The sequence below is a fragment of the Suncus etruscus genome, chromosome 3, assembly GCF_024139225.1.
Source record: "Suncus etruscus isolate mSunEtr1 chromosome 3, mSunEtr1.pri.cur, whole genome shotgun sequence".
NCBI lineage: Eukaryota > Metazoa > Chordata > Mammalia > Eulipotyphla > Soricidae > Suncus > Suncus etruscus.
This window is the reverse complement of record NC_064850.1, coordinates 138,972,110-138,985,192: the sequence shown is the minus strand read 5'-3', so window position 1 is coordinate 138,985,192 and position 13,083 is coordinate 138,972,110. Positions and strand designations below refer to the sequence as shown.

Genomic DNA, 13,083 nt, shown 5'->3' with positions numbered 1-13,083 from the left:
ATTTCTGCCTGTATCAAGTTACTAAGTAGAGCGTATAAGAAAAGAACCCCTTTATTAGTGTAAGAGTCGATGTCAGGACTGGAGAGATAGTTCAGGTGTTACGGTGCTGCCTTGCACACAGTCAATCCCGGTTCAATCTCTGGTACCATATAAAGTACCAGGAGTGATTCCTGAGTATAGCACTAAGAGTAAGCCTTGACCACTATGAGGTATGTCCCTCTCTAAAATAAGAGCATACCAAAAAAATATTAATAGTAAAAAGTTTAAATAGTAGATGGCAACTGAGACCATCAGGACAGAAGACCTGGTCGACATCCTCATTCACCAGCACTCACAGCACCCTCATTCACCAATAGCACAAACAACACAGTCATCTGCCAATCTACACATGGAGCACTCGAGAAGTCTGTTCATCTGCTACTTTTCCGGTTCCTCTGTCTCTTGTTGATTTTCATTTTTTTTTCTCACACCCATCAGTGCTGGGGCAGAATGGTAGGGGGCAGGACTGGGTAGAGTTCAATGCCATGACAGGTGGTACTCAGAGGCCACCAAACCTTCACCCAGCATGCTCAGGATTCTGTGTGGAGTCAGAATAAAACTCAGGGCTTCACACATATGAGGCATGAATTATTCTTGTGTCTATGTTTGTTTTTTTGTTTTTAAACTTTGATATCCTACAAAGAGAATTTGAGACAACTTCACAATTTCACAAGATTTAAGGAGCTTGTAATTTTTCATTATTAACTACATTCCTAGATTAAAAAGTGAGACAAGAATTCTATATTATAACTACAATAATATATATAATGTAGTCATTGAAGTGTCACCCAGTGAATATCCATCTCATACCATTTTCTCTGGCAGCATGTATCCATTCTACAGAAACTGACCAAGTATCAGAAGTTTCAGAAGTTGTCAGGTGCCTGATAAGATAGTGAGTTAAAGAGAGTGTCACCATTTTGAAAGTCTAAAGGGACAGTTGACTGCTCTGAGTAAAGCTATACAAATACAGACATAAAGAAAAACCATGGTGAGGAAGAGCTGAGAGAAGGAATCCAGGTGTGATATTTCCCAGCAACTAGGAGCCTGTTTATGAGAACTCAATAATAGTTTAATGCCACACAGTACGAATATTTTTTATCAGTTTATTACCATTTTGGTATCTCTAGGTGTAGAAATGATTCTTTTCTAGTGAAATCAAGCTATATGAGTTACTTAAATATCTTGTTTAACCTTTGTATCGATTCAAAAAAAGAAAAGAACTAGGTCATATATATTTTTTTTGTGGTTTTTGGGTCACACCCGGCAGTGCTCAGGGGTTACTCCTGGCTCCATGCTCAGAAATTGCTCCTGGCAGGCATGGGGGACCATATGAGACACCGGGATTTGAACCGATGACCTTCTGCATGAAAGGCAAACGCCTTACCTCCATGCTATCTCTCCGGGCCCAACTAGGTCATATTTGACTATTAAGTAGGTCTAATGAAAATACATTTTCTCTCTATTTTTTCAATCCTTTCTTTTGTTGTAGTTATTCTGCAATAACTGAACTACACACATTTAGCTGTGTGTTGTGGAATCACAGTGACAAGGTCACCAAGGCTACTCTTCACATTCGAGTTTTTGGTATTAATCTCATCAGAATAGCTAAATGGTTTGCTTCCTGACTTTCTATAAATGTCCACACTCTGACCAAAATGTTCATCCGACAGGAAAACCTGTCTGTTAGCTCATGTAATGTCAAACTCTGATGTAATTATAGACTTCTTGGATATTCCAGCAATTGTATTTGTCCTTATTTATACATGAATTAAAGCCCGAAGGTTCTCAGAAACTATTTGAATTATTTTATAATCTTTCATAAACCCTACATACATTAGTCTACAAAATACATGAAGAAACATTTCACATATCTGATAAATCTGTGAAAAAGCAAATAAACTGAAGGTGTTCCGCTTGGTGGAATGTAGAGACTAGAAAAATTAAGAGAGCATGCAGGTACAGAGAACATCAGTCTCTAGGGTTACTTGTACAATGATTCTGACTTGAACAAGTCCAAGAATGGAGGTGCCCTTAAGTAAATGAAGATGAGCAGGTTTGGAAATGAGACCATCCACCGAAGGGAGCTTCTACTTGTGACACAGATTAATTCTTGACAGGAGTCTCTTGAAACTCAAAAATTTGCTATGGAAATCTAAAAATGAGAGTTGTTATATAGAGATCTTATGAAGGGGCCGGGCGGTGGCGCTGGAGGTAAGGTGCCTGCCTTGCCTGCGCTAGCCTAGGACGGACCGCGGTTCGATCCCCCGGCGTCCCATATGGTCCCCCAAGAAGCCAGGAGCAACTTCTGAGCACATAGCCAGGAGTAACCCCTGAGCGTCACAGGGTGTGGCCCAAAAACCAAAAAAAAAAAAAAAAAAAAGAAAAAAAAAAAAAAAGAGATCTTATGAAAGACAGTGGGGACTTCAAGGGTTCTATAAAGAAGAAAAGGACAGGATCCCCAAGAACAAATTGGTAGCAGCCCAGGGCTCAGTCAGTCTCTTTGGGTTCCCAGTCTGCCCTGCAGTTTAAAACTTGAGTTCCTGGAACTTGGCCCTGTTTTCTGGATGTCTAACTAGCCGGAATGGTGACCTGCCCTCATTTAAAAAAAAATATATCTTCAACTATCTTGGATTTTAGCACCTATATTTGATATATGATGTGTGTTTGCTCCCAAACAGTGGAACTAATTGTCAAGAACCTTTAGTTCTGGCAGGTATCTCTCTCTCTTCTCTCTCCTTTTCCTTTCCTCTCTAATCCTCTCCTCTACTCTCTTCCCCTCTGTCTCTGATTTCCTGGAACTGCTGCTCCAGACTCAGACCTGTTTCCCCAGGTGGAATACAGTGGAGTCTTTACATATAGGACAGTAGCACTCCTCTCACGATTCCTCAAGAATGGTCACGTTATCAGAAACCACAAAGTGGATGACACTACAGGCTGAACTTATCTCTAAAACAGAATTAGCTCTCGGGTATTCATTTTCAGCCATGCTCATGGGGCAGAATGGATTTGCTGATATTTTGTTATTGCAGTATCTTGAGTTCTCTCAAAAAAGAAAAAGAAAAAAAAAACTAGCACACAATGCTGCTGTTTGAAAGCCTGCATTTTTAAGGATTATAATACATAGTGACAGTTTTGATGTAAGCCAGTGGGTGTGGGTCTCAATACTTTGCCATGCTCTGCCTGAATAATTTAAAGTGACAATTTTAGCCTGTCAGACTTAAATGTGAGTGAAGTTTCTTGGATATTTATGAAGCATCAAAGAGATAGAATCATGTCAGCAAGATGGATCTTTTTATTACTAAACTGTGGTTGCCAATTGACCTAGCCATGCCATACAGGAGGAGGTGGTGTGTGGTGTAAAGATATTTTCTTCTGGGGCCAGAGAGCTAGCACAGCGGTAGGGCGTTTGCCTTGCAAGCAGGACGATGGTTTGAATCCCGGCATCCCATGTGGTCCCCTGAGCCTGCCAGGAGCGATTTCTGAGGGTAGAGACAGGAGTAACCCCTGAGCGCTGCCGGGTGTGCACCCCCTCCAAAAAAAAAAAAAATCAAACAAAAATAAAAGTATTTTCATCTGTTGGCAACCAAAGCACAGAAAATGCAGTTCAAAATCCCATCAAAAACTAATATGCCATGGGGCCGGAGAGACAGCACAGTGGTAGAACGTTCGGATAGACCAAGGTTAGATTCCCCTGCATCCCATACGGTCCCCCAAGCCAGGAGCGACTTCTGAGTGCATAGCCAGGAGGAACTCCTGAGTGTCACCGGCTGTGGCCCCAAACCAAAACAAAACCAAGCAAAAACCTAAGACCCCCAGGGTGCAGGATAGAGCTTACATTTTGTTTTGTAATGTGTCTGGTGATCCAGGGTTGCAGATACCCCAGGGAAAAAAAGGGGGGGTGGAGAGATAGCATGGAGGTAAGGCGTTTGCCTTTCATGTGGAAGGGCGGTGGTTCGAATCCCAGCATCCCATATGGTTCCCCGAGCCTGCAAGTAGCGATACCAAAAAATAAAAGAAATTAGCCATGCAAATGAAGCAAGCATTAAAATGTACCAGACAGGTGTTTGCAGACTTTGAGCTGCAGAGCAAGAACTATCCCTCCTTTGGAGTGGGCCTGTGCCTTTTAGGAAGTGTGTGTAGTGGCTTTAGTTTGGATGATTTTACTAATTTTGTGGGGGGGGGGGGGGTTGGTGTCACACCCGGCAGTACTCAGGAGTTACTCCTGGCTCCACGCTCAGAAATTGCTCCTGGCAGGCACGGGGGACCATATGGGGCGCCGGGATTCGAACCGATGGCCTCCTACATGAAAGGCAAACACCTTACCTCCATGCTATCTCTCCGGCCCCCGATTTTACTAATTCTTACACATCAGAAAACGGGGCTGAGAAGGCTGGAGCGGTGGCCTAAGCGGTAGGGCGTTCGCCTAGCACGCGCCAACCTAGGACGGACCGCGGTTCGATCTCCGGCGTCCCATACTGTCCTCCCAAGCCAGGAGCGATTTCTGAGCACATAGCCAGTAGCAACCCCTGAGCGTCATCGGGTGTGGCCCCAAAACACACACACACACACACACAAAACTAAGTGCACACACTAGAACCCTGTTTAACCGGGGCCGAATCCAGCGCGGTCGGTGCCGAGCCGCACAATTCAACCGGCTAGATCTGCTTTCGGGCTCCAGGCAGGGCGCCGCCATCCCTCCCTCAGCCATCAGTCCCGTGGGCACCGCCCTCCCGCGACTTCCGCCTCTGGGCGGGGCCACGCCCCCGGCGCTGCGTTCTGACGTCATCGCCTGCGCCGCGCTCCCCAGAAACAGGAAGTGCGACCAAAACAAAGGAGCGGCCGGCGGCGGCGGAGAACGGCGGCGGATCTCTTCCCTCTTTCCCTCGTCCGTCTCTCTGCCGGGCCGCGAGCTCGAGGCAGCGACCGACCGGGCGCCCGACCATGTCCAACATGGAGAAGCACCTGTTCAACTTGAAGTTCGCGGCCAAAGAGCTGAGCCGCAGCGCCAAGAAGTGCGACAAGGAGGAAAAGGCCGAGAAGGCCAAAATCAAGAAGGCCATCCAGAAGGGCAACATGGAAGTGGCGCGCATCCACGCGGAGAACGCCATCCGCCAGAAGAACCAGGCGGTGAACTTCTTGCGGATGAGCGCGCGCGTGGACGCGGTGGCGGCGCGGGTGCAGACGGCGGTGACCATGGGCAAGGTGACCAAGTCCATGGCCGGCGTGGTCAAGTCGATGGACGCGACGCTCAAGACCATGAACCTGGAGAAGATCTCGGCCCTCATGGACAAGTTCGAGCACCAGTTCGAGACGCTGGACGTGCAGACGCAGCAGATGGAGGACACCATGAGCAGCACCACCACGCTCACCACGCCCCAGAACCAGGTGGACATGCTGCTGCAGGAAATGGCCGACGAGGCCGGCCTCGACCTCAACATGGAGCTGCCCCAGGGCCAGACCGGCTCGGTGGGCACCAGCGTCGCCTCGGCCGAGCAGGACGAACTGTCCCAGAGGCTGGCCCGGCTCCGGGACCAGGTGTGATGGCCGAACCGCCTCCGGGACTTAGAAGGTCCGGGCCCCTCACACTCCTCCCGAGGAACGCCACCTACAACAGAATTGTAACCTGTCCAGACTCTTTTATTTAATCAGCCTTGGATTTATTTACAGGACTCTCCCGATCATTACGAGACTCCTCCCGCGCCTCTCTTCCCCTCCCTCTTCACCGGATTCGAAAGTGCTCTCTGAGAACTTGTGATCATGTGTATTTTTTCTAGCCCCTTTTAATACACTAATTCGGTGTCTGTGGCTCTCTTAAAAATTGGGTTTGAAACTAGTTTGCGGTGTTCGGTTTTCTGCTCGAATCGCGAGAATTGAACTGTCCTTTTTTAATTTATTTAATCGGTAGTATTTAAAACTGACAAATATCACATAAATATTAAAGGGAGGGAGTTACTATGATTACAGAACTGTAAGCACCTTATGCAACGTGTGTAATGGAATTTAGTGTATTCTTTTTTGACATCAAATTAAAGGTGCAAGTGATTGTTAATTTGAACTAGTATACTAAAATTAAGGCACTTGTTGAATACTCACTGAATCTGGTCTAAATTTTTTGTGTGGTCAGGGTTTTGTTTTTGTTTTTTTTTTTAATAACTAGAAATGGTCACCGGGTATCCATTTAAGGAAAAGTTAAATTCATTCATTTGTATTTGTGGTTTTGTGAAGGATTTCTTAAAAGACAAAATGTCTCGTGACCCATTTCTTCCTAATGGGCTTTAGTAGCATTTCTTTTTATTTTCCTATTTCAGCACTTGAATTACTTCCTATAAATATGTTAACTAGCATGGATTTACTCATTCTAACATTGCCAAAGAACTGTTGTTTGATATAAAAAACTCCCAGGACTCCGTGTGTGTAGGTTTTGTTTTGATTTTAGCAACTACAAATGAAAAGAAAATTAGAAGTGTTTTAAGTTCTAATTGCTTGCATTTGTATTAAGACAATTATGCTTTAAAAAGCTTGGGAATATAAATTTGATTGTTTTCCTTGCCAGGCAAATGATTTTAAGTTAGAAACAGTCAGTCGTAAGTCTGGTAAGATGGAAAAAGATAAAGCTGGGCAGCAGACCTTGGCTCTCTTTAGAACCCAGCACTGTAAGAGACAGCTTTTTGTCTTTAACTAACAAGTTAAGCTACCATTTTTCAAGGTTAAAAGGCTTGCTTTTGCCTCAGCAAATATGTTAATGTAAGTTAAATAATTAAGAATTTATTTTTAAATTTTTTTCTTTTAAACCCTTCTTCACTATTTCTCATGTTTCAGAAATGATTCAAGTCCTTGAAAAGATTCATAGCCAAAAAATTCATTATGATGTGTGAATGAATTAAAAAATGGAACAGGTGTGTGCAGATAAGGACTAACCCTCATATTTAAGTGTCTTTATAACTGACAGATGTTTCAGAATCTTTTAAATGAGGCACCTGCCCAATTTGGTAATTTCTAGAACTTGCTCCCTCTTGAATATCTCATCTAATCAATATGGTCACACAGATGCAGTATGTGTGAACAGAGTATATGTAATAACCTCTGTAGACTAAATTTTAGTTACAACTTTAAAATTGCTTAGCGTTAAGCCCTTTGTTAAATTGAAGATTTTTCTTAGTAAAAATATTCCCAACAAAATGAGTATATTTTGTGAGATGGAACAATGCTTGTACATGCTTGAACTTTCTTAAAATATGTTCATTTCAATATATATGAATGTACATTTTTACAGAGCATATATATTATTTTCAGAAGCATACCAGACCCATGAATCATTTCCTTAGTTTTGGAGTTGAAGAAATGCTGAAATGTAAATCACAAGATTTTCTCAAATAAACCATTTTAAAATTCATGTTATTGCATATGAGTGTGCATCGACTGTTTAAGAAAAATTCAGAAAGATTTGTTTTAGATAGCATGGATTTTTTTTTAATTCACCCATATGATGTTCCATTCACATGACAGTATGCATATTTCTAGAAACCCTGGCCAATGCTTCTTTACTGTAATCCTTTGTAAAAGTTTTTTTTTTCTTACTGAAGGTTTTTTAAATGAAAAATAGTTGAATTTTAAAAGGATCCAATTCAAACATGCCCTGAAAATAATTTCCATATGACTAGTATCATCTTTATTTCTCCTACTTCTTGCTTTTAAAGTAATAATTTCCAACATACATTTAGGATAAGCTTTCATTTTATGACTAAGTTTGTTTTGGTTAAGAAAATATGGTTGGGCCAGAGCAATAAAAGCACAGCTGTAGGGCTTTTGCCTTGCAAACAGTTGATCCAGGACAGGTGGTGGTTCAAATCCTGGCGTCCCATATGGTCCCCCAAGCCAGAAGTGATTTCTGAGTGTATAGCCAGGAGTAACCCCTGAGCATCATCAAGTGTGACCCAAAAACAAAAAAAGGAATATGTTCAAGGTCAGAACAATAGCACAGTGGGTAGGACGTTACCTTGCATATGACTGACCTGGGTTCAATCCCTGGCATCCCATATGGTTCTCTGAAATTGCCAGGAGTAACCCCTGAGTGCTGCTGGGTGTGGCCCAGAAAACAAAAACGTTCAGTATTGGAGAGCATTCTTACTAAAGTTTCCTTGTGCATTTATGTGCCTCTTAGAGACAAGTTTCCTTGTGGTGCATATATGTGCCTCTTAGAGACAAGTTATGAGGCTTGGACACTCAACCCTGTGCTGTCATGGTGAAGAAACCACACCTAAAAGTCTAATAACTTCATTTACTGAACAGTCTTAGGATCATCCAATCATATAAATCAGAGGAGGGTCTTTATATGCCAAATTCCTCCTCTGTGATATGCTCTCTTGTGGGTATTTCCGTAGCACAAATCCCAAACTTATAACTTAAAATACAGCTGGAAAATTACATATTACTAGATATTTAAATGATGAAGACCCCTGTAAATTTTTTTTTTCAACTAAAACTGCAAAAAAACATTGATGGAGAAATTTGGGATTTCTCAAGGATGCTGGCTCTAATGCTGTGGACCTTTTGATTCAGTAATTCTGCCATGCACAGTTTGCAGCCTGGAAGTATCAGGGGACCATCAGGGCCACACCACATGATGGTTAGAGAACCTTGCTATGCCAGAAATCTAATGCGGGCCTTGTGAGTGTTAGACATGTATTCCACACTTTGAACTCTATCTCTGACTTTTTACTCTGTTAAACCTGCAAGAGAACTCAAAAACAACTGGCTTTTCTGAATTCCTTTTTCTCCCACTGATAGTGAGCTGTAGGGGCCGCAGAGATAGCATAGCAGTGGGGCGTTTGTCTTGCATGCCGCTGACCCAAGAAGGACCCGGCATCCCATATAGTCTCCTGAGCATGTCAAGAGCGATTTCTGAGTGCAGAGCCAGGAGTGACCCCTGAGTACTGCTGGATGTGGCCCAGAAAACAAGCAATCAATAAAGTTTTTAAATGAAACTTAAAGTTAAAAAAAAAAAAAAAAAAAGATAGTGAGCTGTATAGCTGGACCAGACAGCATTTGTTTTAGTTACTAGGATTGTTGACCCTGCTGTGGCAGCCTACATGGCCAGCTCCTGGTCCTATCTATAGTGAGAATGCAGATCTGATGCCCTCACCCTAGAACTCACTGACTATGACCACAGTAGTGAGCTGGGAACAGGGACACTTGGCCAGAGCCCTGTTATGTACGAACAACACCATGTCCTTTTCTTCCAAGTCGTATTTCCACATCAGAGTTTTCTCTTGCTGCATCCTCTTTCCCTTCATTTCAATCCCTTCTAATTTAGGTCAGATAAAAAATTCAGCAGTGTTTGCATAGGCAGACTAAGATTTAAACTAAAATGTCCCAGGTTCTGACTTCTAGAAGTCCAAAGGCCTGATTTTCACTGCTGGTTGCCCTCTATTAGGTTAAGAAAGATTTGCATACTCCTAGCTTACTAAGAAATTTTATACTTTTTCTTTTTGGGAGGGTTTGATTTTTGGGTCACACCTGGTATCGCTTGGGTGTTACTCCTGGCAGCGCTTGGGTGTTACTCCTGGCTCTGTGCTCAGAAATAGCTCCCGGCAGACACGGGACCATATGGGATGCTGGGATTAGAACCACTATCCTTCCTGAATTGGCTGCATGCAAAGCAAACGTCCTACTGCTGTGTTATCTCTCCAGCCCAGAATTTTTTTTTAATTTTTATTGTGATCATAATGGCTTACATATCTTTCACAGTAGTATTTTAGATACATATTAACATTGGATCAGGGGAATACCCATCACCAAATTTGTCCTTCCCCCATCCCTGTTCCCTTTCTGTAATCCATATACCCCCCCATCACCCCCCAGGCTGCTAGAGTAGGTGGACCCCTCTTTGTCTAGCTTACTATTAGTGGTCATATATCTGTTTGGTCCTGGTACCCTCCCTTGTTTCCCCCTCTACTTAAGAGGCGGAGCTAGATAAATCGAGTTATGTGGTTTTGTTTGAAGGAAAGAAAAGCAATAGAATGGGGTACAAAATAAGAAAAAATAAAAAATAAAAAAATAAAGAAGTCAAATACTTTCAAAATGGGCAGAGACCTTCTAGAGGCTTTCAACCTCAGTTTGAGAGAGGACATGAAAAAGGTAATTGAAACATCGGGGCCGGAGAGATAGCATGGAGGTAAGGCATTTGCCTTTCATGCAAGAGGTCATCAGTTCGAATCCCAGCATCCCATATGGTCCCCGTGCCTGCCAGGAGCAATTTCTGAGCTTGGAGCCAGGAATAACCCCTGAGCACTGCCGGGTGTGACCCAAAAACCACACACACACACACACACACACACACACACACACAAAGAAACACCACAACAATACAGAAAGAAATATCAAATTAAATATCCAGTGAGCACTACAGCAATAAAGACAAGCACCACACAATAGTCTCGGTTCTGAAATCAAATCATGCCGGAGTGCAAAAAGAAAGAGAAAGATAAGATAAAATGAAATAAAATAAAATTGGAGATATCAACTTCAATACACCAAAATAAAGACGTCAAAAAAATCAATTAATAAATAAATGTGTGGAAAGATGATTATTTTGTGTTTTTTTATTTTCCCCCCCGCATAGGCACATTAAGTATTGGGGATATTATAGAGGGAATTCCCTTGGCCTAGGAGTTACAGGGTTTCTCCACCCCTGAAGTATACTCTCATGGGATTAACTGTAGGCTCCTTGCATGATTATTTACTCTATTCTCGGTGCTTTTGTGGTGTATGGAAGACTTCTGCTTCATCTTGGCTGGTAAAATCAGACCTCTGTATCTAGAGATGTTGGTGACTGCAGCTCAAAGAATGGAGCTTATGATGGAGTCTTTCTTTGTGGTTCTAGGAGTTCTGCTCCTTCAGTGTCGTTTTAATCCATCTTCTGTAATTGGTGTTCTTGGTCATTATGTTGCTCCTAGGATAGAGCCTGGGATAAAGTCTTTCGTTATGTTTCCAGAAGACCTGTTCAGTTGCGGTTGTCTCAGACCTCTGGAGTTGGAGATCTTGTTTGTTGAACTGATCATAGACCAAAAGCTAGGCTAGAGCTTTTTGTTGCTGTTATTGGTGGTGGTGGTCTCCGGCCCAGAATTTTATACATTTTCTTTTCTTTTCTTTCTTTCTTTTTTTTTTTTTTTGTCTTTGGTTTTTGGGTCACACCTGGCAGTGCTCAGGGGTCACACTCAGAAATCGCTCCTGGCAGGCTCAGGGGACCACATGGGATGTCGGGATTCGAATCACCGACCTTCTGCACGCAAGGCAAACACCTTACCTCCATGCTATCTCTCCAGCCCCAGAATTTTATACTTTTTCAATAATAAAAAAAGTGGTGAAGGCCTTCAGTGGTATTGAGTATAGTTAAGTAAATGGCAGCCATGTAAACAAAAATGGATGTGAGTGGATACAGGCAGGAAAGTCACCAGTTTTAGTTCTCAGGAGTCTGCATCTTACCCTGCATATTTATCTACTTCATGGAATCAAAACAAAAGTAAAGAATAGTGGAAATATATATATATATTTATATTTGCATGTATATATATTACATATATAGTACCTATTGTAGAAAAGGACTGGTAAGTGGGAGTCAAATTGGATGGAGGGAGCATTGGTTGGGGAGGTGGACACTAATAAAGGTATTGGGGCTGAAACACTATGCCTGAAACCCAGTCACAAATTACTGTAATTTCATAGTCACTTAAAGAATTTTAAAAATAGGGCCCGTAGAGATAGCACAGCGACGTTTGCCTTGCAAGCAGCCAATCCAGGACCAAAGGTGGTTGGTTCAAATCCCGGTGTCCCATATGGTCCCCCGTGCCTGCCAGGAGCTATTTCTTAGCAGACAGCCAGGAGTAACCCCTGAGCAATGCTGGGTGTGGCCCAAAAACAAACAAACAAACAAAAAAAAAAGGATGGCAATGTCAGTTTTGGAGAAAATTTATTTCTTCCAAAATTTAATTCAGGGCTTCAAATTTTGTTTAAAAGTGGGAATTACACCAAGGCTTGACTGATGAAAAATACTTAGGGATTTGACTAGAATGGAGGGCTAGTTTAAAGCAATAAAGAGTGAAGAATGGTGTCCAGGAACAATAGTACAGTGTACAGGTCATTTGCTTTGCACATGATGATCCAGGTTCCATTTCTGGCATCACATATAGTTCCCCAGGCCTGCCAGGAAAAAAATCCTTGGTGCAGAGCCAGGAGTGACCCCTGAACATTGCCTGGTGTGGCCCAAACACAGAGTAAAGAACAGGGTCAGGTAGATAATCTAGGGGTTATGGCACTTGATTTGCATACAGCCAATGCCCAGTTTGATCTCAGGAATCAAACAGCGTATGGTCCCTCAAACTCCACCAGAAATCTTTCCTGAACACAGAGGCATGAATAGCTCCCAGAACACTGTTGGGTGTGATACAAACCTACCCCCTACCCCTACTCTACCCTCAAAAAAGTGTGAAGGAGAAATTGAACTGACTGAAACTTGGAAGCTCCTTTCTTGTGGCTTTACCCTGAGGAAAGAAGTGGGGGCTGAAGAGTCAGGAGGGGCTGGAAAAGGGGCAAAGCAAGGTACCAAGCTTCCATTTAGATGTGCATACGTGTCTCTCACTGAGGTACTTGGGGATTCATTACCTGGTCACAGTTTTACCATAAATGTTGATTCCAAGGTCACTTCCTGCATGTCTGGGTGCGATTTTGTTGGTTTTTTTTTTAAATATATATTTTTTATTAAAGTAACATTTAATTTGTTTTTCTAAATATCACCCATGAAAGAAATAACAGTGTTTGTCTTTCTCTGATTTATTTCCCAACACAGAATGTTTGCTGCCTGGTACGATACCTTGGCACTCTTTTGGAACCTTTCTTCACTAGTGTCTTTATGTCAAGTACAGATGATCATGATTTCCATAATAGGAGGAAGTGGCCTTTCAACTTGCTATATTTTATGAGATATCTTTTAAATTTCATTTCTATCATGATCAAATCCATTTCCAGATGATGACTTTTGAGTTA

The 13,083-nt window shown here is 42.5% G+C and overlaps 3 protein-coding genes across 3 annotated transcripts in view; all 3 read left to right on the top strand.

Moving 5' to 3' along the window:
• CIDEA (cell death inducing DFFA like effector a) overlaps positions 1–13,083 on the top strand; it is a 449,150-nt gene that overhangs the window by 258,717 nt on the left and 177,350 nt on the right. The window lies entirely within an intron of this gene.
• GNAL (G protein subunit alpha L) overlaps positions 1–13,083 on the top strand; it is a 169,514-nt gene that overhangs the window by 135,442 nt on the left and 20,989 nt on the right. The gene's annotated exons all lie outside the window — the stretch shown is intronic.
• On the top strand, positions 4,959–5,641 carry CHMP1B (charged multivesicular body protein 1B). Its single transcript, XM_049770148.1, has one exon. The coding sequence runs from the start codon at positions 4,984–4,986 to the stop codon at positions 5,581–5,583; it is 600 nt and encodes a 199-aa protein (XP_049626105.1). The 5' UTR covers positions 4,959–4,983; the 3' UTR covers positions 5,584–5,641.